The sequence below is a fragment of the Emys orbicularis genome, chromosome 1 (assembly GCF_028017835.1).
Source record: "Emys orbicularis isolate rEmyOrb1 chromosome 1, rEmyOrb1.hap1, whole genome shotgun sequence".
NCBI classification, from domain to species: Eukaryota; Metazoa; Chordata; order Testudines; family Emydidae; genus Emys; species Emys orbicularis.
In genome coordinates, this window is record NC_088683.1 from 207,837,032 (window position 1) to 207,863,725 (window position 26,694).

Below are 26,694 nucleotides of genomic sequence, written 5' to 3' on the forward strand. Positions count from 1 at the left end.
GCCATTAAAAGTTCGGTCGGCGACATAGTGGGGCTAAGGCAGGCTCCCTGCTTGCCCTGGCTCCACGTGACTCCAGGAAGTGGCCAGCATTTCCCTTCAGCTCCTAGGCAGAGGCATGGCCACAGGGGTGCTGCCCCTGCCCTGAGTGCTGGCTCTGCAGCTCCCATTGGCCAGGAACTGCAGCCAATGAGATCTGCGGGGGCGGTGTCTGTGGATGGGGGCAGTACGCAGAGTCGCCAGGCCGCCCTTCCACCTAGGAGCCAGAGGGAAATGCCAGCCACTTCCGGGAGCTGCCTGAAGTAAGCACCGCCTGGAGCCTGCACCCCGAACCCTCTCCTGCACCCCAACCCCTGCCCCAGCCATGAGCTCCCTCCCAGAGCCCGAATCCCCTCCTGCACTCCAAACCCCTCAGCCCCAGCTCCACCTCAGAGCCCGCACCCTCAGCTGGAGTCCTGAACCCCTAATTTCTGGCCCCACCCTGGAGCCCTCTCCCCCTCCCGCACCAACTTCCTGCCCAGCCCGGTGAAAATGAACGCGGGGGGGGGGGGGAGAGCGAGCGACGGAGGGAGGGGGGTATGGAATGAGCAGGCGTGGGTTGGAGGCAGGACAGGTATTCGGTTTTCTGCAATCCGAACGTTGGCAACCCCAGCTAGAAGTGCTAGGGGGAGGTCTCTTATGTTAAGCCAGTACTCAGTACATGCTCTGTAGAATATTTTGTAAAATCACTGAACTCATTTTGCAGTTGTCTGTGTGTTTGTCTGTTGTGCTAGCCTTGACGTTTTCATTTGCTTACTCACCGACTTGCAAAATTTGTTCATCTGCCTATCTTTCTACAGCCTAATCAAACAATGTGACACACTGGTAAAATGTGTGGCACCGCCTGTGTAACAAAATATGTTGAGAAATGATTACGTTTCCACGTCTGCATTTTGTCTTGTACACCTTTTTTCTTTTTCACGTGAATTACCAGTCCTCTAACCCTAGCTTCATTTTTAAACCTTCCTTCTGTTTAGATATCTTTCTTCCCCTCTGCCACTCCCACCCGATCAGCCTGGGGACTCTCACAGTTTACCTTCATGAAACTGCATGCTGTCCCTTCTCCCTTTGATAGCCCTTATAAAAGAGCTTTCGCTGTTGGGCTGGCTATTTACATGGAGACAACATTAGCCAGTGTTGCAGAATTAGTTGGGTAGAGCCTGGTGGGCCACTTATTCAGAGTCAGAGCAGCTGTATAACAGCCAGTCAGAAACAACTGAGAACCATTCTATGGGTTCTTCTGCAGGGTACAACAGAATAATTGATGACTGTGTAACTGCAATCTGGGAACTGCCCAGAAATGATGCAAACCTGGAAATTCTTTGTCACCTGTGGAGTTCCACAACAGGATCTCAGTCATTTGTAGAGATTAGCAAAGTTGGACAGTACTTTGTTCCAGGCTCACTTGAAACGCATTAGCTGTAAATGTATATTCTACTTTATGTGCAAAAAAGTGGGGCCATGTTTCTGATTGCTGTGCACAATACTGGGATCCTATACACTTAGGCATTCTTCCAAATATTCCTCTAATTCGTTTTAATTTAAATAAATAAAATGTATCTTCAAAAGGAACAGGTGAAAAAAACTATAGTGAAGCTGTCTTTTGTTTTGAGAAATCTGTCTGTAAATGTTATAATCTTATTCCAGATAATAAAAGAATATGTAACTGTTTTTAAAAACCAATATTTCAGAATTCTAAAATGATTAATTTTCAGAAATGAAATTGTAAAAGAACCCAACTAGCAAAATCAGTGCCAATAAATAACACACAACTGTGGGCAAACATAATATATAGTAGTTAGTTTGCATTTTCTGTCTTGTTTGATGGTTGCAAGCAATTCTTACCAGATGGGCTGATAATGTAATTAGGAATCATTGTGTTAAATGAGGCAGTATTTAAATTGGCTGCTAATTTTCCTATCTATTAACCAGCTTTAAAAAAAAAAAAGTGTTATCTGAACGATTTCTGGCTGCTAATTACTAACTACAAACCTAATTGTTTTCCCTCTTTTAATGCGTTGTTTAGCAAATTACTTCTAGTAAGGTTGATTACAGATGTGTAAAACAAAATAAGAGATGAATTAATGCTCCATGTTCGGGTTTTTTCAACTATGGTAGACTTTTAGTGTTTCGTGAGATTTGCATGTGTCAGAGTGTACTGCTTTATTAACTAAGCGTCTCACTTGTGCAAGCATTGGAGTTTCTATACATATTAAGGGAATAGTCCCTAAAGGTGGGCAGCAGCCCCTTGAATAGCTTATTGTAGGGGCACACTCCAGCAAGAGAGTAGGACTATAAATCTTATTTGAAGCAGGAGAAGCAGGAAGCATGAAAGCAAGGGAGGACAAGTTTTGAGCAGTGTGAGACTGTAACAACTCCCCTGAATGTGTCTTTGTATCTTCATTGGGATTGGGGCGGGGTATGTTCTTAAATTGAGGTAAAAGCCTAGTGAAGACCAGACAGTTAATAACTTGACCTGCTAAATTATGGAAAAACTAAGTGTTTTAACCCAAGCTGCTAACTCAGGTGAAAACTACAAAATGCCTTGTCTTCACTAGGATTTTACCTTGAGGTAAGAATTTACCTACCGAGCCCCCCTCTCCATCACCACCTCAGTAAAGATAAGGCCACAAGAAATTGAACGTGTGTGACCTTTCGATCTAAAAGTATAAACCTCTGCTGCTGCTGCAGCTAAAAGGATCAGGTCCATTAGTTTGGAGGCAGTAGCCGACTCAAAACAAACAAAAAAACCTATTTGCGTGGTCCAGTCTTCAAAGTCAAAGATCAGCTGTGGTTTAATGTGGATTATACAACAAATAGCATCGAAAGCAGCAGAGTGGTCTATGGGAATGGAGTGCAGGTCCTGGGACTCGATCAGGAAAAGGTTGTGTTAAATGTTGGCAATGGTGGGAGCAGTTTCAGTGAAGTGGAGAGGGCACGGTAACCAGTCATTAGTTTGTATCAGAACTGTACTGTGATTAGTTTGTGTTTTGAGAACTCCAGTGAGGGATGCCAGGTGGTAGAAAGTAGGGAAAGGTCAGCTGACCCCCATCAAAAACCAGCAAGAGATCACTAATAACTCTGACCAGTGTGGTCTCAACTCTAAAAGAAGGCCAGGATCCAAGCAGGTAACAGCTCTACGGGAGGGTTCCAGTGCATCTAAACTTGAATGATCGCTGCCGTCTCATTTGCCTTCTCAAGAAAATACGAAATGTTGAGACTCTCAGTGATTGACAGGAGATGGTTTCCTGAAGGGGTGGCTGATGTCTGCACGTTTTGAGTATTTAGCTCCCACCCTTTAGACCTTATCAATACTTCACATAACTATCAATAATGATCCTATAGCAACACAACTTGTTCTAGCAAATAAGTGGAACAGGGATCAGAACCAGAGATGACTGAGGTGTTGCCAGATGGAAAAAGAAAACAAATCAATAGTCAAATGTTTTGTAACTTCTAAAATTGATATTAATCAATGGAGAGGTTTAAAAACAAAAAAACCCTAAAGGCACTCTGGTAAGTCTGTCGCAGCCCCGGTCGAGCTCCCCAGAATGCTCACCCAGCTGCTGGTTTTGGACCCACGTGCTGGGCCTTTGTGCCTGTAAGCTCCCCTTGGTCACTGGCTAAACTGGCTTTTCCGGCACACTCCCTGTCTGGTACCCCTTCTGGAAGTGGGACTCCATGGCCTAACTGCCTGGGCCCCCAGGACCATTGCCTACCTCTGCAAGACCCGAGTAGCTTATGCATACCCGTTTCCAAGAGTTCCCTCTCATGGGCATTCTGGTTTACTGTTTAATCATTCTGGGACACTTTATAGTTAAAGGAAATAGACACAGACTTTGCAAAAGAGTTTTTTAAAAAATCACTGTTTTTACTTCAGACAGCACAAGACATACAGCTCCAGGTAAAATATAAACACTGTAGGCCATTCCCTGACTCAGTTTCCTCACCACTCTTGAGTGTTCTTTGGAATTTGGGTCAGTATTCTTTTTGGGTTCCAAGTCCCCCTGTGTTGGACTGTACTCCTCCAGCTCATGGCTTCTCCTCTGAAACATATGGAGTCCTTGACTGCAGGAGGCAGAGAGAAAGTCCTTCAGCTCCATCAAAGAGGTTTCCTCTTACTCAGGCAACCTGCCCCATTGAGTCCCTCTGTGAGTACTTCCTCAATTTCTCCACCTTTGTGTGCTAGTGTGGATAACTGGCTTTTTTGTTCACCTTCTGGGGGAATTCCATCACCTCTTCCTGCAGACAAGCTGGGTCGAACTGGTTTTTGTAGGCTTTAGCCATCCCATTGTTCAAAGGTACTCCAATTTGAATGGGAGCTATTCAGGTTAATGACTTGGGATTGTCCCAGGTCTGGGAGACATGACACCAGTAGATGGTTGATTCCACATATGCTGAAACACAATAAATGACACAGCAACTTCATAAAATGAGCCAGAATTCATAAGTGGTGAATAGCTTCCCCAAATCATTACATCCTTGTTTTAAATTGAAGTAGAGCACTATACAGAAAACTCTGCTTGATGTTGGATCAAAACCAAATACTGGAAGATTTGAGGAACTCTTTAAATGAGGTATTGACAGGGAGTTTGACTCCCCAATAGACGTGCCTGGGTTTAATATCTTGGCCATTTCCGAGCAGATATAGATTGTGCCATATAAATGTACGGCCTTCCCCCTCCTCACTGTTATAACATGTTTAGCATATGGGATTTTAAATAAATGTATGGTTTTGTTTTATTTCTCTTTACTAGCACAACTTGATGGCGTTTTATACTACTGTCTTCAGCAAAAGAGCTACAAAGAATAGTGTGTAAAATGTCATGTTCAAATTTGGCATGGCAAAGATAAATGTCACTACCTTGTCTGCTTTTTGGATTAGATGCTCTTAGTGTAACCCTCATAGTGGTCAACCTAACATTCATCGAATTAGTGGTGAATTAGCCACTGGGCCAACAGGGTCTGTGCCCAGGGGCCCCGGCCAATTGGAAGGCTCCAGAAAAATGGGCATCCCCATTCCCCGGAAGGAGTGCTGGGAGGGTGGAGTGGGGCAAGCCCCTACGCCCCGGCAGAAGCGCTCTGCAGGGGGGACTGCAGATGGAAGGGGTGGGGAGGGGCCCCCAGTTGCTTTGGCCCCAGGCCCCACAAAACCTTAATCCACCTCTGCATAGGACTTAAATCCAACAAAATAACACTCAAGTGTCCCTATAGATTTTCATTGCATGTCCTACAGTTCTATTAAAGGTGACCTACAAAGGAAAAAGGTGTGTGTGTGTGTGTATGTATGTGTGTATATATATATATATATATATATAAAAAAATTGAAGTTAGAAACCGCAATTAAAAAAAAAACAAAAAAAACTTTCAGGCTTTCCTTTATACATCAAATAGGAGCAAACAAGCATGTCTTTTTTTTTTTTTTTTTTAATAATAATGCTTTGCACTTAAGCAGTCTTGCCAACTTACGATCTTTTCTGTTTGTATCTCTGTTCAGTTGTGTTGCTATGCTCTTGGATTTCTCAGTAACTTCCTCTGACACTTCATGACAAAACCATTCTATACCCGTGCATAAGTAACAACGATAACTCTAGCTTTCAGTGTGAACGGCAAGCTGCTTCTGTTATATTGGCAATGTACAGCGCAATGTAAAATAGGCTTTGGTATTGGCAATGCAGAAAGGGTTTCCTTCGTGATGAGATGTGAAGGAGCTGAAAGGAATTGCAGACCTAAAAGAGAGAACTCAGTAATTTACACCCCTCCCAAAATGTTCCTCTACTCACTGGATCTATTGTGAAGACTACAATATATCTGTGTTTGTATTAGCTGTCTGTGTCTAGTTATGCATAAACATATATATGCAGAATGTCAGTTTGAATAGCAATTTGTCATGTGAATGCTGGTTACACTAGAGTGGGCTTGCAACTTTTTTGTGTTCTACTGTTCTTTGTATTTTATGGGGTTTTTTTTTTCTTTGTTTAGGAACCAGACAGAGTGAATCCTGTATTGCTCAGTGAAGTGGGCAGTAAAATTGGCTTTATTCAGGGATTCATGAATTGTGTGTTGCTGCCTTTCTGTGGTTTTAAAGTATCTTTCATATATGAGCTATTTGTAATTTTGATTTTTAAAATAAACTCCTCCTCCATGTATGGTGCCATGTATTTTACGGATGTCAAGGCTGTGACATACACGTATAATATTACTTCACTCAAGGATCACAAATTGCTTTAGAAACACTAATTACTTTGAATTCTTGCATCTAGAGCTGGACATAATTTTTCAACTGAAATGTTTTTCAGCAAAAAATGCAAATTTGGTGACACCAAAACGTTTTGTGAATTTGTGTCTGTTACAAATTATTTCAGTTTAAAAAAAAAAAAACTTTTTAAAATTTCATTTCTACACATTTGAAATGAAATGTTTCAATTGTTTTATTTCAGATTACTCTTCTGTTTTAGTGTAAAATTGTTTATTATATCTATAAATTAAATGTAAAAATGGTTGGAATCAAAATGAAATGTTTCATTTCAGGTTGAACAAAATGTTTTGTTTCAAAATAAATTTATTTTTTCAATTTTTTGGGGAATTGCTGGTGAACCAATCCATTATTTGCCCAGCTCTCTATGCAGACCCACTTTGAGGTAATATTTGTTGTTTCTAATGGGCTTAGTCACTGTAGCCATTTCTTTCTGAAAGAATACTCATTTCTACTGTAAAGAAAAATAGAATAACAATTTATCTACAAAGAATAACAATTTAAGACATTATTCCAAGCCATTGTTAAATGAAGGATACAGTTTGTCAGCTCATTATTTTATTGCCAGTCATACATAGTGTTTTTTCTTAAAGCCTCAGCTCCTGGAATCAAGTGAGTATGAGTATTTCAGCTTTCATTTTTTAGGGAAAAACTAAGTTTCTAGCTCTTAGGGTTGCAGAGTAAAGCTTGAAAACATGATCTAAATGTACCCCAAAGTCTGAGAAACCAGAAGACAAGTAAAAAGTACCCAAAAGCTATTATTTTAACTTACTAGTAATTTTTGAATGCTTTTGGCATTGGTAGCAATGAGGATAAGCTATTCTGTCAACAAGTGAACAGTTCAGAACATTGTGCCATATTTTATCTCTACTTATCTGTTCAATCCCATATCATTTATTAACTAGGTAAACTAAAGTTACCCAAGAAAGTGAGAATGGAAACGTTTTTATTTTTTAAATCTGCTTCTTGTAATTGCCAATGACTGCCCAATAAAAGTTACCTGAGATGCACTCCCAATGCAAGTTTGAAAGTGACAAATTGTAAGGTCGTTTAATGATGATGGTGTTCTTGAAAGGTTAACTTTGGAGAATTTCTGATTTTGGAGCATTTCTACTCAATGCTGCTAAAATGATCATTTCGGGATGAACTGTGAACTAAAATATCTTCACCCAAACTCTACCTTTTTATTTTTTTTAATCTGTGTCCTAATGGTCCTGCTTCCCCCATATTTTATCCTTGTTTCTCCACTTCCTTTCCCATTTCTAACCTGACTTTTCCTTCCCTTTCTCGGATCTCTCTCCGCTGCTAGTGCTATAGATATTTGAAATCTGTGTTTTACTTACCTCATCTTTCAGTTAGAGAAAACATTTCCTCTCAACTTAGTTCTGCTACCAGTGAGCCCTGAGGCAAAAACTCCATAAGTTCTAACATATCTAATATTTTAATTGCACTACATTGGAAATCTCCCCCTCCCCCCCCCCTCCCCTCCCCCCCAATTTACATTGATTATACAATGGCCAAATTTTCAAGCCCAGGTTATTAACATATGCCTTCGATCCCTATAGCCCCAGTCCTGACAACACTTATACTTGTGCTTAACTTTAAGCATGCATATAGTTCCATTGACTATTTGTGTGTCTTAAGTTAAATGTGTCTCAAGACCTTGCATAGTGACAGGTTTCAGAGTAGCAGCCGTGTTAGTCTGTATCCGCAAAAAGAACAGGAGTACTTGTGGCGCCTTAGAGACTAACATTTATTTGAGCATAAGCATTTTACTGTAGTGGGCTAATTTGATGAAAGGTCACAGCAACATATCTTCCCTTACAGTGATTTTTGCATAAATATTTGTTTATTCTCCACAGCAATGTTCATCTTCATTTATAAATTTAAGATTGTACTTATGTTTTCATCGAAGCTTAAACTGAAATGAAAATAAAAAACCCTTTCTTTTCTGGTTTTGCAGTTAAATATTCTGGTTGACACTGGAAGCAGTAATTTTGCAGTTGCAGGTGCCCCAAACCCTGATGTAACGTCATACTTCAATACAGAGGAGTAAGTATCTTTTTAAAACTCTTTGCATAGGATTGAATGTCCTGGGTTCTGGCTCGTATGTGGAAAAGACAATGCAAAGCAGGTGGATGGGCTTCTATTGCAGTTGATTGCTGAATGTGGTATATATCTCTTATTTTTAGCACCAGAGTCTGTCACCCTTCCTCATGCTGAGTAGCTCCTTACTCCACAACAGGTTCCACTGATTTCAGTGAAGCTACTTGCGGCATGAGGTGTGGTTTTTGTTTTTTTGTTTTTAATCTGGCCCTGAATTATTTGTAGGATACCACATGCTCTAGAATCTAGGCACCAAATACAAGATCAAGATAAACATCAAGATTAATTGAAATGACCTCATGCCTTGTCATCTCAGGGTTTGGCTGTTTTCACCATTTTTTCTTCTTAGTTTAAATTATTTTAGGTAGGCTTCTGCAAAAAAAAAAAATGTAACTATATCTAGGTTTGCCAGAATTTGACGTTTACTTTTTTATAATTTTAACTGTTATGAATCAGACATGCCAAACCCACAAAAAAACCACAGAAATTGGGCTTGGTTTTGGTTAATTGGCTTGTGAGTTGCTTATTGGCTAGTTTTTTGGCTTGTAGCTTGTTGCTTCCTTTTTTTTCCTTTTTTCCCCTTTTTCTTTAATCAGCTCCTGGCAAGCAGGGGGAAGTGGGGAGCGAGTCAGGGGTACACAGCAGGCCCGCCACAGTCCCAGACTGCATGCTGGGGGGAGGGGGGGGAGAATCTAGTCACCTAGAGAGTAGGGGTTCTTGGGGATTGGCTTATTTTGGCCTTGTTTTGAAATGGGATTAGCTTGATTTTTGGCTTATTTGTAAAGTCGGGGTGCTTATTTACCGTGCGAAAGTTGGCAATTGTGATATCAATGTATGTTTTTAAGCATTTTTTAAATTTTTATTCTTAATTTTAATGTGCAAACTTATGCATTGTAATCATTTTTATTATATTTAAAATTTCACAGTTGTAGGAAATTATGGGGGTGGTTAGAGAATTATTTAATGACAATAGGCATCGAGATTCAAAAAGTTAGAGATTTATAACCATTAAAATCTGACTTGTCAACGTTGTGTCAAAATATACAGAGTAAATATCTTTAAATCAAACTCTGCATTCTGAAGCAGCATTTTTCTTACTCTGTCTTTCTGTAAATTTTGATTATCATCTAACAATATTTTCTTCGGTTCATGTATAGATGGTGAAATTAAAAAAAAATCTAATCCTTCCAAGCCCAACTGTAGATCTTTAATTGATGTATGTGCCCAAAACTATTTAGAAGATGGGGATGCTGAAAGATACTTTCTATTCTTGATACCCCTTCTCTTTATAAATCTTAGATGGGTGGGTTTTTCATATTTGGCTTTTTAAAATGTCTTCAATGAAACATACTTGGGGTGGAGACCAATATTGCATTTCTACAGATATATGGCAACAGATAAGACTGCACTTTATCCAGGAAACACCAGTGCAGAGTTTGCACAGTATATTCTAGAAATGAGACATTTTTGAAGATTCCAGAATGTCCCCTTCAATGCTATCCTTGGGATTCTTAATATTGGAGACTTTGTATGCCAACTGAACAACCCCTATTCAATAATGGTTTTAAGGAGGATATAAGTGTTATGGGGAAGCCTTCCTGAGTAAATCTGTACAAATAATAGACTTTTTCAGTTTGCTGGCAACTCAGAAAAACTGGGCAAAAAAAATTGTTGTGGGTCAATCCAAACATTTCACTTGGATTTAGAGCATTTTTAATGTCTTAAAATGAATTAAATTTGAAGGAAGTTTCTAAATCAAAAGCTGTTTTGAATAAAAAATAATCGAAATGTTTTGTTTTAAAATTCCTAAAGGAAAAGCGTTGACTGTTTTGGAATTATTTTTTGTTTTTTCTACACGAACAAGTCAGCAAAGCTGACATGAATGTCTGCAAAATGTTTAAATGTTGCTGGATCTGCATTTTTTGGCTGAAAGTTTTGGCTGAAAAATTTCACCCAGCTCTACTCTTGAGTTGTGAATGAGGGGAAATTCCCCCATCCCCTCCTTTACCCCCCCCCCCCCCGCCAGTAAGTTTTCAGACGTTAAGCAGGGGGGTCAATTCCAGCCCTCCTGTGAGTTTTAGTAGACTTGTGGGGACAGGTGATAATCTAATCTTGGCACATTGGGGTGGGAGCTAGAGGAGGAGCAGTGGCTAGCTCTCTAAGGGTTTGGTTTTGGGGGAGAATTTGAGAGGCCCCACCTGCCCCAAGAACTTAAGACCTAGGTGTGAAAGTGGGGTTTCAACTTACTAGTTAAGGATCATGGGGAGGGCCTGTGAGCCTCTACAGGGCCATGGGGTGGGGGTTGTGGGAGGCCTTGATGAGTATCCTAAGGCTCAAAGGATGGGAGCAGAGGAGGAGGGGAGGAAGTGTTTCCTCACTGGGACCCCAAAGATAGTCTGGAGAGTGGCAGGGAGAGCCAGGAAGATGTTTCTCAATCCTTGTGATCTCCTCCATGGGGGCTGGGGAGCAGTGGTAGAAGGGGGAAGCAGTTTTCCTCTTACCCTACACCCTCTGGGGTCTGCTGATCCCCAATCCTCCAGTAAACCATGCTCTTTCTTGCTCCTGCCCCAGCAAGCCTTAAAACAGCCCCAGTCCTGCAGACATCCAGAGGCTCACAAGAGGCGAGCCTAATTCCCATATACCTCCTAGGCTGTGTCGCAAACGATCCCCTATCTTGAGGACCTGCAGAGAGTGGGGTCTCCCTTTTTATAGAGACTTTAGGACATCAGAAGCTTAGGTATCAGAGGGGTAGCCGTGTTAGTCTGAATCTGTAAAAAGCAACAGAGGGTCCTGTGGCACCTTTAAGACTAACAGAAGTATTGGGAGCATAAGCTTTCGTGGATAAGAACCTCACTTCTTGCACCTCAAGTCTCACCTCAAGTCAGACTTGCATCTGAAGAAGTGAGGTTCTTACCCATGAAAGCTTATGCTCCCAATACTTCTGTTAGTCTTAAAGGTGCCACAGGACCCTCTGTTGCTTTTTACAGAAGCTTAGGGACTCCTTTCACAGGCTGGTAGGTGAGGACTGGGTTATGAGGAGACTTCATGGCCAACAGACCGGGCGGGGAGGGGGGATCCTTCCTTGCCCTCCTTCTCTTCCCCCAGGGACTTCTTAGTATCTGTAGGGACAGGTCTTATCTCTAGGATTTAGGACCATTTAAAAACAAGTCTACACCCCTCCCCTCCCCCCCAAGAAATGCCATTCAAAACACTTGAAGGTTGTAATTACATGTCAGTGTTTTGTGTATGTTATCTTTGGAAAACACTGGCAGGAAAAATGGACATTGAAATCTAGGAAATTCAGGGTTAAGGTTGCTCTTTGCTGTGCGTGTAATGAGTTTAACTAAAATAACCACAACTGTAACTCACTCCTGGGAGATAGTTAACAAAAGATAAGTGACATTGAAGGAATACAGAGAGGAACAAAAACATTCAACAAATCCTAACTAAACATAGCATAAGACTTTGTATCACAAGCACTTTGAACATACAAACATGGATGGATCATAGGTTTCTAATTCCAAACACTTCTTTAAAGCATAGACATACTGTGGGTGGAATCCTGGCCCCACTGAAGGCAAGGAGAGTTTTACAATTGATGTCAGTGGGACCAGGATTCCATCCCATTGCAGTTTACAGAGGCTAAAGATGGGTGCCTATTTTTATTCCTCTAAAAGGAAATAAAAATAATTTCAAATCCCTCCTCACCTTCAATTATATCTCCTGCAATTTCAATTCCATTTAACAACAGCAGTACACGCTTCCACTACAGTTATAAAAATGCAAAAAAAAGGGGGTGGGAGAAAAGGAAGAATTAATGCTTTGTTGTAAAACTGTTGAAAAAGTTATGGATGTGTGTCCTTTTTTTATTAGAATGTCAGTGCGATGTTAGAAATGGAACCTTAATTCTGAATTTCCTGGGTGTCTAGTTTTTTGTGGCTTCTTTTAATTCAAATGACAAAATATACATGCTTAATTTCAACTTAATTCAGTTTTTTGTGTAGATCAGAAAATTATCTTGCTACCCTTGAGTCTCCAGGAAAACCACTTGGAACTATGGGGTTTTAGAGGAAACCTTGAACTCAGTGTTCTAGAAAGAGAAAGTTTGTTTTTGCTGAGAATCATAGAATATCAGGGTTGGAAGGGACCTCAGGAGGTCATCTAGTCCAACCCCCTGCTCAAAGCAGGACAATTCCCAACTAAATCATCCCAGCCAGGGCTTTGTCAAGCCGGGCCTTAAAAACCTCCAAGGAAGGAGACTCCACCACCTCCCTAGGTAACGCATTCCAGTGCTTCACCACCCTCCTAGTGAAATAGTGTTTCCTAATATCCAACCTAGACCTCCCCCACTGCAACTTGAGACCATTGCTCCTTGTTCTGTCATCTGCCACCATTGAGAACAGCCGAGTTCCATCCTCTTTGGAACCCCCCTTCAGGTAGTTGAAGGCTGCTATCAAATCCCCCCTCATTCTTCTCTTCTGGAGACTAAACAATCCCAGTTCCCTCAGCCTCTCCTCATAAGTCATGTGCTTCAGACCCCTAATCATTTTTGTTGCCCTCCGCTGGACTCTTTCCAATTTTTCCACATCCTTCTTGTAGTGTGGGGCCCAAAACTGGACACAGTACTCCAGATGAGGCCTCACCAATGTCGAATAAAGGGGAACGATCACGTCCCTCGATCTGCTGGCAATGCCCCTACTTATACAGCCCAAAATGACGTTAGCCTTCTTGGCAACAAGAGCACACTGTTGACTCATATCCAGCTTCTCGTCCACTGTGACCCCTAGGTCCTTTTCTGCAGAACTGCTACCTAGCCATTCGGTCCCTAGTCTGTAGCTTTGCATGGGATTCTTCCGTCCTAAGTGCCGGACTCTGCACTTGTCTTTGTTGAACCTCATCAGGTTTCTTTTGGCCCAATCCTCTAATTTGTCTAGGTCCCTCTGTATCCGATCCCTACCCTCTAGTGTATCTACCACGCCTCCTAGTTTAGTGTCATCGGCAAACTTGCTGAGAGTGCAGTCCACACCATCCTCCAGATCATTAATAAAGATATTAAACAAAACCGGCCCCAGGACCGACCCTTGGGGCACTCCGCTTGAAACTGGCTGCCAACTAGACATGGAGCCATTGATCACTACCCGTTGAGCCCGACGATCTAGCCAGCTTTCTATCCACCTTACAGTCCATTCATCCAGCCCATACTTCTTTAACTTGGTGGCAAGAATACTGTGGGAGACCGTATCAAAAGCTTTGCTAAAGTCAAGGAATAACACATCCACTGCTTTCCCCTCATCCACAGAGCCAGTTATCTCATCATAGAAGGCAATTAGGTTAGTCAGGCACGACTTCCCCTTGGTGAATCCATGCTGACTGTTCCTGATCACTTTCCTCTCCTCTAAGTGTTTCATAATTGATTCCTTGAGGACCTGCTCCATGATTTTTCCAGGGACTGAGGTGAGGCTGACTGGCCTGTAGTTCCCCGGATCCTCCTCCTTCCCTTTTTTAAAGATGGGCACTACATCAGCCTTTTTCCAGTCATCCGGGACCTCCCCCGATCGCCATGAGTTTTCAAAAATAATGGCTAATGGCTCTGCAATCTCATCCGCCAACTCCTTTAGCACCCTCGGATGCAGCGCATCCAGCCCCATGGACTTGTGCACGTCCAGTTTTTCTAAATAGTCCCGAACCACTTCTTTCTCCACAGAGGGCTGGTCACCTTCTCCCCATATTGTGCTGCCCAGTGCAGCAGTCTGGGAGCTGACCTTGTTTGTGAAGACAGAGGCAAAAAAATCATTGAGTACATTAGCTTTTTCCACATCCTCAGTCACTAGGTTGCCTCCCTCATTCAGTAAGGGGCCCACACTTTCCTTGACTTTCTTCTTGTTGCTAACATACCTGAAGAAACCCTTCTTGTTACTCTTAACATCTCTTGCTAGCTGCAACTCCAAGTGTGATTTGGCCTTCCTGATTTCACTCCTGCATGCCTGAGCAATATTTTTATACTCCTCCCTGGTCATTTGTCCAATCTTCCACTTCTTGTAAGCTTCTTTTTTGCGTTTAAGATCAGCAAGGATTTCACTGTTTAGCCAAGCTGGTCGCCTGCCATATTTACTATTCTTTCTACACATCGGGATGGTTTGTTCCTGCAACCGCAATAAGGATTCTTTAAAATACAGCCAGCTCTCCTGGACCCCTTTGCCCTTCATGTTATTCTCCCAGGGGATCCTGCCCATCTGTTCCCTGAGGGAGTCAAAGTCTGCTTTTCTGAAGTCCAGGGTCCGTATTCTGCTGCTCTCCTTTCTTCCTTGTGTCAGGATCCTGAACTCGACCATCTCATGGTCACTGCCTCCCAGGTTCCCATCCACTTTTGCTTCCCCTACTAATTCTTCCCTGTTTGTGAGCAGCAGGTCAAGAAAAGCTTTGCCCCTAGTTGGTTCCTCCAGCACTTGCACCAGGAAATTGTCCCCTACACTTTCCAAAAACTTCCTGGATTGTCTGTGCACCGCTGTATTGCTCTCCCAGCAATGTCCTGCATGATGTTTTATTCATGAAGTATGTTGTATTGCCTGCTCAACAGGTTGGATTTTTCTATAAACCAAGCAAAACATTGTAACTGGGCAGTCCAGCAGTATAATATGCAAGTAGATTGATATTATCTTGAATACTATCTGGATCACTTCAATAGTTGGGGATTATGAGGTGCTCTGACAATCTTTAATTTGAAAAGTTAATAGTTCAACTATTGTGTAAATTACCATTCACAAGGATCTGTTTCAGTAATCCTGAAGTGGGATAGTGAGAATGTTCTCTGGTAATGGATGGAAACCACTTGAGACTTTTGCAAGTGGATTGTCAAGAAAAAAGTTCTTGAACATTCTATTTCTCATGCTGCTCAAAAATACGTGTTGGTGATTGTAGCTTGCTACTTTTCCACAAAGGATTTACTGGAACTGTTGTGTGGGGTTTTTAATATGATATTTCAGATTATATCATGTTGGGTCTTCAATTAGCCTAATCCTTTATTTTTTTGAAGTTACATTTTCAAATTGTTTGATCATAAAAATCCATCTAGTTTTCGTCTTTAAAACCTTTTAACGAATCAGTTATGTTAGCTAAGTCTACTGCCTTAGAACTGATCTGAAACGTCTACTGAGGCATTCATATATTTTTATCATCCCTTGGACTTGGGAGGTAAATCTAACTTCCCAATCAAACATATCTAAAAACTGAGAGCCAGGAATATCCCTAAACTAAGAGTCTACAGCCAGAAGGACTACTGGGATCATCTAGTTGGACCTCCTGCATGACATGTATGTTATGTATGGTTTTAATGGTACATGCACTGAAGAACTGAGTCCAAATAGAATACCCAACTTTCTCTTCTTGGTTAAATATTTGGTAATTTAAACCCTGGAGGAGACTTATGAGGAGCTTTACTGTTTTTGTTTTTGTTTTTGTTTTTGTTTTTGTTTTTGTTTTTGTTTTTGTTTTTGTTTTTGTTTTTGTTTTTGTTTTTGTTTTTGTTTTTGTTTTTGTTTTTGTTTTTGTTTTTTGCTTTAGAGGAAGAATTGGCAACAAGGGAAATGATTGAAGGTCTGCTTGGCAATTTGATGTTTTTGTGATTGGCGGGGGGAAGAGACAGAAACAACTTTTTCATTAAAATAGTTTAATCTATTGATTCTTAACATTAAAAAGGTTGCAGAGCAGTTTTTAAACTAGGAGATGGGGGAAAGCCGACTGTTGCAGAGGAGCACGTGGATCGGACAGAGACTTCTCTTAGAGGAGAGTCTATTGAGAGATTCTCTAGGTTCTAGTCAGGAGCAGAGGAGGGAAGAGGATAATGTACGGGCCAGATCAGACGAGAAACATTCACATAAAGAATCGGACACATCAGAAAAGGGCAGACAAATAAACAGTGACAAGTTTTTAGTACAAATGCTAGAAGTCTAAATAATAAGACGGGTGAACTAGAGTGCCTCGTGATAAAGGAGGATATTGATATAATAGGCATCACAGAAACCTGGTGGACTGAGGACAATCAATAGGACACAATCATTCTGGGGTACAAAATATATCAGAATGACAGAACAGGTCGTGCGGGGGGGTGGGGGTGGGAGGGGGGAGTGGCACTATATGTGAAAGAAAATGTAGAATCAAATGAAGTAAAAATCTTAGGTGAATCCACATATTCCATAGAATCTCTATGGATAGAAATTTCATGCTCTAATAAGAATATAACATTAGGGATCTATTATCGACCACCTGACCAGGACAGTGATAGTGATGATGAAATGCTAAGGGAAATTAGAGAGGCTATCAAAATTAAGAACTCAATAATAGTGGGGGATTTCAATTATCCCCATATTGACTGGGAGCATGTCACCTCAGGATGAAATGCAGAGACAGAATTTCTTGATACTTTAAATGACTGCTTCTTGGAGCAGCTGGTACAGGAACTCACAAGGGGAGAGGCAACTCTCGATTTAGTCCTGAGTGGAGCGCAGGAGCTGGTCCAAGAGGTAACTATAACAGGACTGCTTGGAAATAGTTACCATAATATAATAACATTTAACATCCCTATGGTGGGAAGAATATCTCAACAGCCCAACACTGTGGCATTTAATTTCAGAAAGGGGAACTATGCAAAAATGAGGGGGTTAGTTAAACAGAAATTAAAAGGTACAGTGACTAAAGTGAAATCCCTGCAAACTGCATGGACACTTTTTAAAGACACCATAATAGTGGCCCAACTTCAATGTATACCCCAAATTAAGAAACACAGTAAAAGAACTAAAAAAGAGCCACCATGGCTTAACAACCATGTAAAAGAATCAGTGAGAGCTAAAAAGGCATCTTTTAAAAAGTGGAAGTCAAATCCTAGTGAGGTAAATAGAAAGGAGCATAAACACTGCCAAATTAAGTGTAAAAATGTAATAAGAAAAGCCAAAGAGGAGTTTGAGGAACGGCTAGCTAAAATCTCAAAAGGTAATAACAAAATGTTTTTTAAGTACATCAGAAGCAGGAAGCCTGCTAAACAACCAGTGGGGCCCCTGGATGATCGAGATACAAAAGGAATGCTTAAAGACGATAAAGTCATTGTGAGAAACTAAATGGATTCTTTGCTTCAGTTTTCACGGCTGAGGATGTTAGGGAGATTCCCAAACCTGAGCTGGCTTTTGTAGGTGACAAATCTGACGAACTGTCAGATTGAAGTGTCACTAGAGGAGGCTTTGGAATTAATTGATAAACCTAACATTAACAAGTCACCGGGACCAGATAGCATTCACCCAAGAGTTCTGAAAGAACTCAAATGTGAAGTTGCGGAACTATTAACTATGGTTTGTAACCCGTCCTTTAAATCGGCTTCTGTACCCAATGACTGGAAGGTAGCTAATGTAACGCCAATATTTAAAAAGGGCTCTAGAGGTGATCCTGGCAATTACAGACCTGTAAGTCTAATGTCAGTACGGGCAAATTAGTTGAAACAATAGTAAAGAACAAAATCGTCAGACACATAGAAGAACATAAATTGTTGGGCAAAAGTCAACATGGTTTCTGGAAAGGGAAATCGTGTCCTATTAATCTATTAGAGTTCTTTGAAGGGGGTCAACAAACATGTGGACAAGGGGGATCCAGTGGACATAGTATACTTAGATTTCCAGAAAGCCTTTGACAAGGTCCCTCACCAAAGGCTCTTACGTAAATTTAGTTGTCGTGGGATAAAAGGGATCCTTTCATGGATTGAGAACTGGTTAAAAGACAAGGAACAAAGGGTAGGTAAATTCTCAGAATGGAGAGGGGTAACTAGTGGTGTTCCCCAAGGGTCAGTCCTAGGATCAATCCTATTCAACTTATTCATAAATGATCTGGAGAAAGTGGTAAAAAGTGAGGTGGCAAAGTTTGCAGACGATACTAAACTCCTCAAGATAGTTAAGACCAAAGCAGACTGTGAAGAACTTCATAAAGATCTCACAAAACTAAGTGATTGGGCAACAAAATGGCAAATGAAATTTAATGTGGATAAATGTAAAGTAATGCACATTGGAAAAAATAACCCCAACTATACATACAATATGATGGGGGCTAATTTAGCTACAACAAAAAAGATCTTGGAGTCATCGTGGATAGTTCTCTGAAGACGTCCACGCAGTGTGCGGAGGCAGTCAAAAAAGCAAACAGGATGTTAAGAATCATTAAAAAGGGGATAGAGAATAAGACGGAGAATATATTATTGCCCTTATATAAATCGATGGTACGCCCACATCTTGAATACTGCGCACAGATGTGGTCTCCTCATCTCAAAAAAGATATACTGGCACTAGAAATGGTTCAGAGAAGGGAAACTAAAATGATTAGGGGTTTGGAACAGGTCCCATATGAGGAGAGATTAAAGAGGCTAGGACTTTTCAACTTGGAAAAGAGGAGACTAAGGGGGGATATGATAGAGGTATATAAAATCATGAGTGATGTGGAGAAAGTAGATAAGGAAAAGTTATTTCCTTATTCCCATAATACAAGAACTAGGGGCCACCAAATGAAATTAATGGGCAGCAGGTTTAAAACAAATAAAAGGAAGTTCTTCTTCACACAGTGCACAGTCAACTTGTGGAACTCCTTGCCTGAGGAGGTTGTGAAGGCTAGGACTATAACAGCATTTAAAAGAGAACTGGATAAATTCATGGAGGTTAAGTCCATTAATGGCTATTAGCCAGGATGGGTAAAGAATGGTGTCCTTGGCCTCTGTTTGTCAGAGGGTGGAGATGGATGGCAGGAGAGAGATCACTTGATCATTACCTATTAGGTTCACTCCCTCTGGGGCACCTGGCAATGGCCACTGTCGGCAGACAGGATACTGGGCTAGATGGATCTTTGGTCTGACCCAGTACGGCCGTTCTTATGTTCTTATTCTCTCATTCTTTGCTATTGTTTGAGTTTCTTTAGACATTGACTTGTATCTGTGGAGACTGTAAGGGATTTACAGGAAAATATGAAGCAAACTTTCTCTGCCTGGTTTTACTGGCTTTTGGGGTCTGGCATTTTTGAATGGCGAGGTGGGGATTGTGACGTTGCAGTCTATATGGTTTTATAAAAATATGCTAATGAGTGAATATAATGTAACTGGAATATGCTTCATGCAAACGGTCTCTTGTGAGGTGTCATTACAAAGCTTATAATCTACTGAGTGTGAACATCCTATTTGTAGAAATGTACCACTCTTGTATCTAAAACTAGAAATATAAAATATAACTCTGAGGGCCTATTGTAATTATGCAAAGTGTGGGCCACTAATGGTGGTTTGGAATCTTGATGACTCCCATTAACCAGGACAATTGTCTGCAGATGGCTGTGTTTACCTGTAAGTCTTCCTTTATATGTGTGTGCTGGCAAGTGGGCAATGAAGTCTTGCAGTGACGTGTAATCATGTCACCCGAACTGGAATCCATCTTTAACCTGGTGTCTTTCCATTGAGAAGTAGGGGGTGGGAACCCAGAGAGGGACAAAGGATTCCCACCTTATGCAAAAGATATATAAAGGGGTGAAAGAGAACAAAGGGAGGAGAGGAGCCATCATGAAGAATCCCCTAGCTACCATCTGAGCAGGAACAAGAGCTGTACCAGGGGAAAGAATTGTGCCCAGGCCTGGAAGGTGTCCAGTCTGAGGAAAAACTTACTGAAGCATCTCTGAGGGTGAGATTATCTGTATTCAGTTTGATTAGACATAGATTTGCGCATTTTATTTTATTTTGCTTGGTGACTTACTTTGTTCTGTCTATTACTACTTGGAACCACTTAAATCCTACTTTCTGTATTTAATAAAATTACTTTTTTCTTAACTCAGAGTATGTATTAATACCTGGGGGAGCAAAAAACTGTGCATATCTCTCTACCAGTGTTATAGAGGGTGAACAATTTATGAGTTTACCCTGTATAAGCTTTATACAGGGTAAAACGGATTTATTTGGGTTTAGACCCCATTTGGAGTTGGGCATCTGAGTGTTAAAGACAAGTACACTTCTGTTAGTTGCTTTCAGGTAAACCTGCAGCTTTGGGGCAAGTAATTCAGACCCTGGGTCTTTGTTGGAGCAGGCGGGTGTGTCTGGCTGTGCTAGACAGGGTGCTGGAGTCCTGAGCTGACAGGGAAAGCAGGAGCAGAGGTAGTCTTGGCACATCGGCTGGCAGCTCCCAAGGGGGATTCTGTGATCTAACCCGTCACAGGGATTATGGAAGAATTCCATGTACTGATTGTGGACAAATTGGGTGCTAGGTTTTCCTCACATTGCTCTGCCAGTGAATCTTCTCCTGAATTGATCTGCTTTCAAGGAATACAGACAGACAGGTATTGGGTTATGTTTTATTTAATACTGAAGACGGGTACACAACTAGCACTCAAATGAGACCACAGCTTATTTCCATTTTTAACTGAAGCCAAACTTGAAGTGTTTTGTGTTTTATTAAACTGATTCTTCTTGGTTTTGTTCTCTGCATGTGTTTTTTAAATATTACAGTAGCATATACGTTATGCTAGGCATGCTCCAAGTACAAAAGAGGTTAGTCTAAGGCAGTGGTTCTCACTTTTTTTCTGGGGACCCAGTTGAAGAAAACTGTTGATGCCTGTGATGCAGGGGAGCTGGGGATGAGGGGTTTGGGAGGGGGTCAGGGCTGGGGCAGAGGGTTGGGGTGAGGGCTGTGGGGGTGGGGCTGGGAATGAGAGGTTCAGGGTGTGGGAGAGGGCTCTGGGCTGGGGCAGGGGGTTGGGGTGTAGGGAGGTGTCAGGGCTCTGGGGTGGGGCCAGGGATGAGGAGTTTGGGGTGCAGGAGGGGCTCTGGGTTTGGGGGGGCTCAGGGTAGGGGGTTGGGGTGCAGACTTACTTCTGGCGGCTCCTGGTCAGTGGCACAGTGGGGTGCTAAGGCAGGTTTCCCGCCTGTCCTGGCACCGTGGACCATGCTGCGCCTCGGAAGTGGCAAGCAGCAGGTCCGGCTCCACACAGCTCTCACCTGCAGGCATCCCCCCCCCCAGCTCCCATTGGCTGGGAACCAGCCAACGGGAGTGCAGAGCCGGTGTTTGGGGTGGGGCAGCACGTGGAGCCCTGCGGCCCCTCTGCCTAGAAGCCGGACCCGCTGCTGGCCACTTCCAGGGCGCAATGCGGTGTCAGAGCAGGTTGGGACTAGCCTGCCTTACCTGGGCAGCACCACCAACGGGACTTTTAACGTTCCGGATGGTGGTGCTGACCAGAGCAGCCAAGGTCCCTGGGTGCTGAGCAAGGCGACCCAGTGCCTTACATGCCATGACCCAGTACTGGGTCGCAACCTGAACTTTGAAAACACTGGTCTAAGGCCCAAAACCTGTAACGTGGGCAGACTGCAGTGCCCATGTGGATCTGGACCCACGTGTGCAGGATTGGGGCCTAAAGAAAAGACTTCCACATAGTTAGGCTTTTAATATACTTTTCCTATTTTGTTAGCAACATAAAGTAAATTCTGAAATTTCAGTCACTTTCCCAGTTACTCATTTCCCTCTCCTCTTCCCTCCCCCAGATCTAGTCATTGCCCCCTCCCTCAGAAATCACTAAGTCCTCTGTCACAAAAAAATGCCCGTCAACTACAGGTGCTGCTGTCAGTGATGCTTCTGAAGTGCATGCCCTGCTGCTTTGGCTGCCTCCTCAACTTGTGCCTTTTGCCTCCTAGAAAGAGCCTGGGGGCTTCTGTAGGCTGCATCACAGGAGACATGGGGGCTTCAGGGGAGAAGTAGGGTGCTAGTGGCCCTATAACCCCCATAGTTGCTTTCCATGGGGGCAAGTCAGGGTCCTTTGCTTATCCTGGCAGTTCCGGTGCACTCCCTTCAGGGAGCGCTGGAGTCTTATATTTTCTAATCATGGCCAATATGGTTTGTGTGTGTGGGATTCTTTCTGTGTTTGTTTAAAATTCTGGGACCATGAATTAGAACAACTTACTAGAAGCCAAAGCATTCTTGGATCAGTCATATGAAAATATTGGCTGACTCTGGTCATGCAGTCCAGAGCAGATGTAGGAAGTGTATATAGATACCATAGAATAAAACTACCTCTGCCAGGGTCTCATCAGATCCCCAGGATGCTGATGGGTTATCACTCTCCTAATAAATGAGGGAAAGTGATTTATAGAATAAGGCTGTTATGCTCTCCGTGTTGCTAGCCAGATGTATTCAGAAATCAGAAGCATGATTTTTCTCCTTTTCTTCCCATCCTCCTTCCCCGCCCCCCAAAAGGGGGCTTTAAAATGGTGAGCTTTTATAAATGAATATATATAATTTTTTTGCCTTCGGGTATTTTTGAGCTTTTTATATGGAAGCCTTCACCCCTAATCTGTGTGTGATCATTTCAAGCTTCAAATTCAACCTTAAATGAATTCACAGGAGATCTCGTTGCTTGCTCAGAGTAGGACTCTTCTTAATCCCTCCTATCCTCTGGTGTTTGGGAAGCTGTAATTTTTCCCACTCTTTTGCCCCCTTCTTTATCCTTCCAGCCCCTCCCTCACCAATTCTCATACTCCCTCCAGGCTCTCCCATACTCTGTTGTCCCACACAGCCCCAGCCCCTTCAGTTTCCTTCATAAAAATTGCCAATTATTCAGACCCTATTTTGATTTTATAGAGTTGTTTTAATATTATGGTACTGCTTTGAGACTTCACTTGGGATCAAGTGCCCCATTGTGCTAGGTGCTGTACAAATGCAGAAGTATACATAGTCACATTAACACAACTGTAGCAGTGACAAGTTAAAGGTGGTATGACTGCTTCTGAAATTTAAGGAAGTCGGATGCTCAGCTGGTTCTGGGACATGTTTAGTGACTGAGGTACACACCTGGCAGGAAGTTTATGAAGGTATGCTGTTGGAAGCAGAAATTTCCAAAATTTGTAGGAGAATGTGCTTAATAAAACTGCAATCAAAGAAGAATATCTCAAATTCAGATGCATGAAGGAAGTGATTTTTTTTTCCCTGATGGAGAAGAGGAGATCAGACTCTGTAGGCAGACTTTCTAAAGAAATCCATAAGTGCATTAGAAAAGAAGTGCCATTAAGATAAGACAAAAGTACAGTTTCTGTATGTACTGCACTAAAGGTAGCGCTAGGAAAGTGGCATTGAAGATGTGCCCCTAGAAGTGGTGCATTAGTTCACCTTTCTTTTTTTCTTCTTGACGATTATGGATTCTAACGGACCACAATGACCTTTTAACCTTCAGACAGCCCTGAATTTTAGGGAATCTATGAAGAACTAATTGAGGATGGAGTTCAGGATTTTTTCCTTTCCCCATCACTAGGCGTAAGGACTTCAAATATAAGTGAAAAATTTTAAGTTGAAAACTGCAGTTTGGCTGCCTGATAGTCCAATAAAATAGCCATGTGCCCCCTGTGCAGGGGTGGATGGATGGCAGCATTTGAGACTATAATTTGGTCTTTTGTTCATGGGCCAGCAGTTTGAGCATGCAGGAAAGTTGACACTCTGCTTCTTGAGATTGCTTGCCTTTCCCCCTTTTCGGACTGGAGGTTGAGCTCCAAAGAAAGCTTTTGCATCTTTCTCTTCAACGAGGGCTGTGGGAATGGCATGCAGACCAGGCTGGGGTTTCTTAAGGAGTTTTCCATTGAGCATGAAAGGAGCTCTCCTTTCTAGGGAATGTGATGATTGCATAGAAGGCTCCCAGTTTTTCCATATAATCTTGGATGCTCATGCAGTCTCTTATACACCACACGCATTGCTACTGACCTAATAAGTTTCATGTGTTTTTTCCCTGGCTCTGCTGAGCTTACGGAAGGCCCTGTTACCGAGTAAGTTCACAGGAAAGGAAGCAAGTGAGTTGACCAGTTTCCACTTGTCTCTTGGGAGGGGGAAAAAAATCTGGAATCCTTATAACAAAAATATTCACAGCTATGTTGGTTCTCAAGGGAAAAAAGTGCTGAGGTATGTTAATGTGATAACCATTTTGGTGGGGTTCCCCCCCCCCAATTTTTTGGGGGAAAGGTATCAGGTTATAAAGTCAAAATTTTCCTGTCCTTGGAGGTTGGACAATTTTTATTTATATGTAATAAAAATAAAAAAGCATGTAAGGTAAACTGTTCAACTTCACTGTGATTTGCAAAGATACAATGCACAATTTTGGGAGAGGATGCTGTGTTGTGTTGCATAGGCTCGCTGCACTCTTCCTCAAGATTGCCATGAACATTAGAGGTTAGGGAATTTGTATCAACCTCCAGGCAAGTTTTGTATCAAAATCCAAAACTACGCAAAAAATTTTCATTCAGCACATCTTCATATATAACTGAATATAAATGTAAATGTGAGAACCAAATGCAGATGGTTCAACAAGCACAGCTTGTCTTTAATGTATATTCCCTGCTATATATTTAAATTATACATAGATTGCACATGTACATTATAATACTGTTTTATGTATTTACACATATATAGTCATCACTATAAAACTCACTAACTTAAAAGCTCCCAGCAAAGGCAGTTCTTACTCTGTGATAGTAAAGGCGTATTGAACTAAATTGAGCCCTGTCATTTGGCACTAAAACACTGGGTGCCAGGAAAATGGACCAAAACCGAATTGCAAGAAATTCGAGTTTCATTGCTCTCCTGTAATGTTCAAAAAAATAATCCTTGTGAAGTTCATGAAATGATGGCTGTGTTCTTGTTAGAAACAGGGCCTTCAAAATAAAATCCTAATCACTCTGTTTTAGTGCCCTGTCAAGGCTCCTAAATATGACTTAGACTTTTAGCTTTTAAAGAATGGCTGTTGGCACTAGGCTATGGCAATTCCATTTTCTGATACCAACCCTCCCCCCTCCAGCCCTGCACACATGTGCTTGCTTAGGCCCTGATCCTGCTCTCATTGAAGTCAAGGGCAAAACTCCCACTGACTTTAGTGGTGTAGGATCAAGTCCTGAATGTTAGAGTTCAAAATGCTGTACTCAGACTTTCTTCAGGAAGTAGGTCCATACCAATCTCAATTTATCTGTTTCCTTGTCAATCTCCAAACCCAATATAATTTCTAGTTTCCAAAACCCTGTGTGGATTTGCCCCTTCCTTTCTTTCAGAACTCCTGATTCCTTCTGCCCTTCTCTTTGACTTGCTGTTTCTAAACTTTTGCTGCCCCAAGTCTATAAAGAACTTTTCTCCCTCCTCCTGTAAGTCAGTGACTCACTATTAAATCTAAGTCTCCTTTCCTGAATTACAATTAAGATGGTCTGAAATGCATATAACTTATGTTTTGTTGGTATGTAACTAGGAATTACATTCCTATTTACCCAAAATGGAATTTTTAATAATGTTAATTAGGTGTCTGTCTAAAACTATTCAATTAGCTTGGCATTTCAGTTTTGAACACAGAGCTTTTCAGTTTCCTGTAAATTGAATATTTGCAGTGGTGTTGTAGCTGTGTTGGTCCCAGGATATTAGAGAGACAAGGTGGGTGAGGTAATATCTTTTATTGGACCAACCTCTGTTGGTGAGAGAGACAAGCTTTCAAGCTCACACAGAGCTCTTCTTCGGGTCTGGGAAACTAACTCAGACCCGAAGAAGAGCTCTGTGTAAGCTTGAAAGCTTGTCTCTCTCACCAACAGAAGTTGGTCCAATAAAAGATATTACCTCACCGACCTTCTCACTGTAAATTTAATGCACTATTATTTATTTCTATAGTGGTAGTGGCGCAACCAGAATCAGGGTCCTATTGTACGTGTCTAGTACAATCCCAGATTAAAAAGCCATCTCAAATTCTGAAGAGTTTAATCACTGAAGGGGTTAAATACCAAAATAGGGGGTCAACTTTCTCTTTCCATTCCCTTACAATCGTTCTTGAGTATATGTGATTTGTTTGCAAGAAGTTGCTTTTTTTTCTTGAGTAGGAATAATTTTGTTAAACAACATTTGCATGATTAGCATTATAAAGGAGCAGTTCATTTATTTTATAGCATCTCTTTTGTCTCCTGCCCCGTTGTATAGGTCAAGTACATATAAGTCACAAGGCACTGATGTCACTGTTCGATATACTCAAGGAAGTTGGACTGGAGTGCTTGGCACTGATATCATTACCATTCCAAAGGGAATCAATGGCACTTACACTATCAACATTGCTACCATTCTGGAATCGGAGAATTTCTTTTTACCGGGGGTTAAATGGCATGGGATCCTTGGACTTGCCTATGATGCCTTAGCCAAGGTAAGGCTCCTCTCCCAACCCACCTTTCATGATTAAAACAAAGCTAAAAATAAAAACAAGGTAATGAAGGGAGGTGCTTTCAAATGTCATGGAGCACTCCCCTG

The 26,694-nt window shown here is 41.8% G+C and overlaps 1 protein-coding gene across 1 annotated transcript in view; it reads left to right on the forward strand.

Annotated features, from left to right (window-relative positions):
• Window positions 1–26,694, forward strand: part of BACE2 (beta-secretase 2) — a 67,981-nt gene that overhangs the window by 25,876 nt on the left and 15,411 nt on the right. Inside the window, exons 2-3 of the mRNA XM_065416631.1 lie at window positions 8,256–8,344; window positions 26,374–26,590. Of these exons, the coding sequence (XP_065272703.1) occupies window positions 8,256–8,344; window positions 26,374–26,590 (306 nt within the window). The remainder of the gene's footprint in view (window positions 1–8,255; window positions 8,345–26,373; window positions 26,591–26,694) is intronic.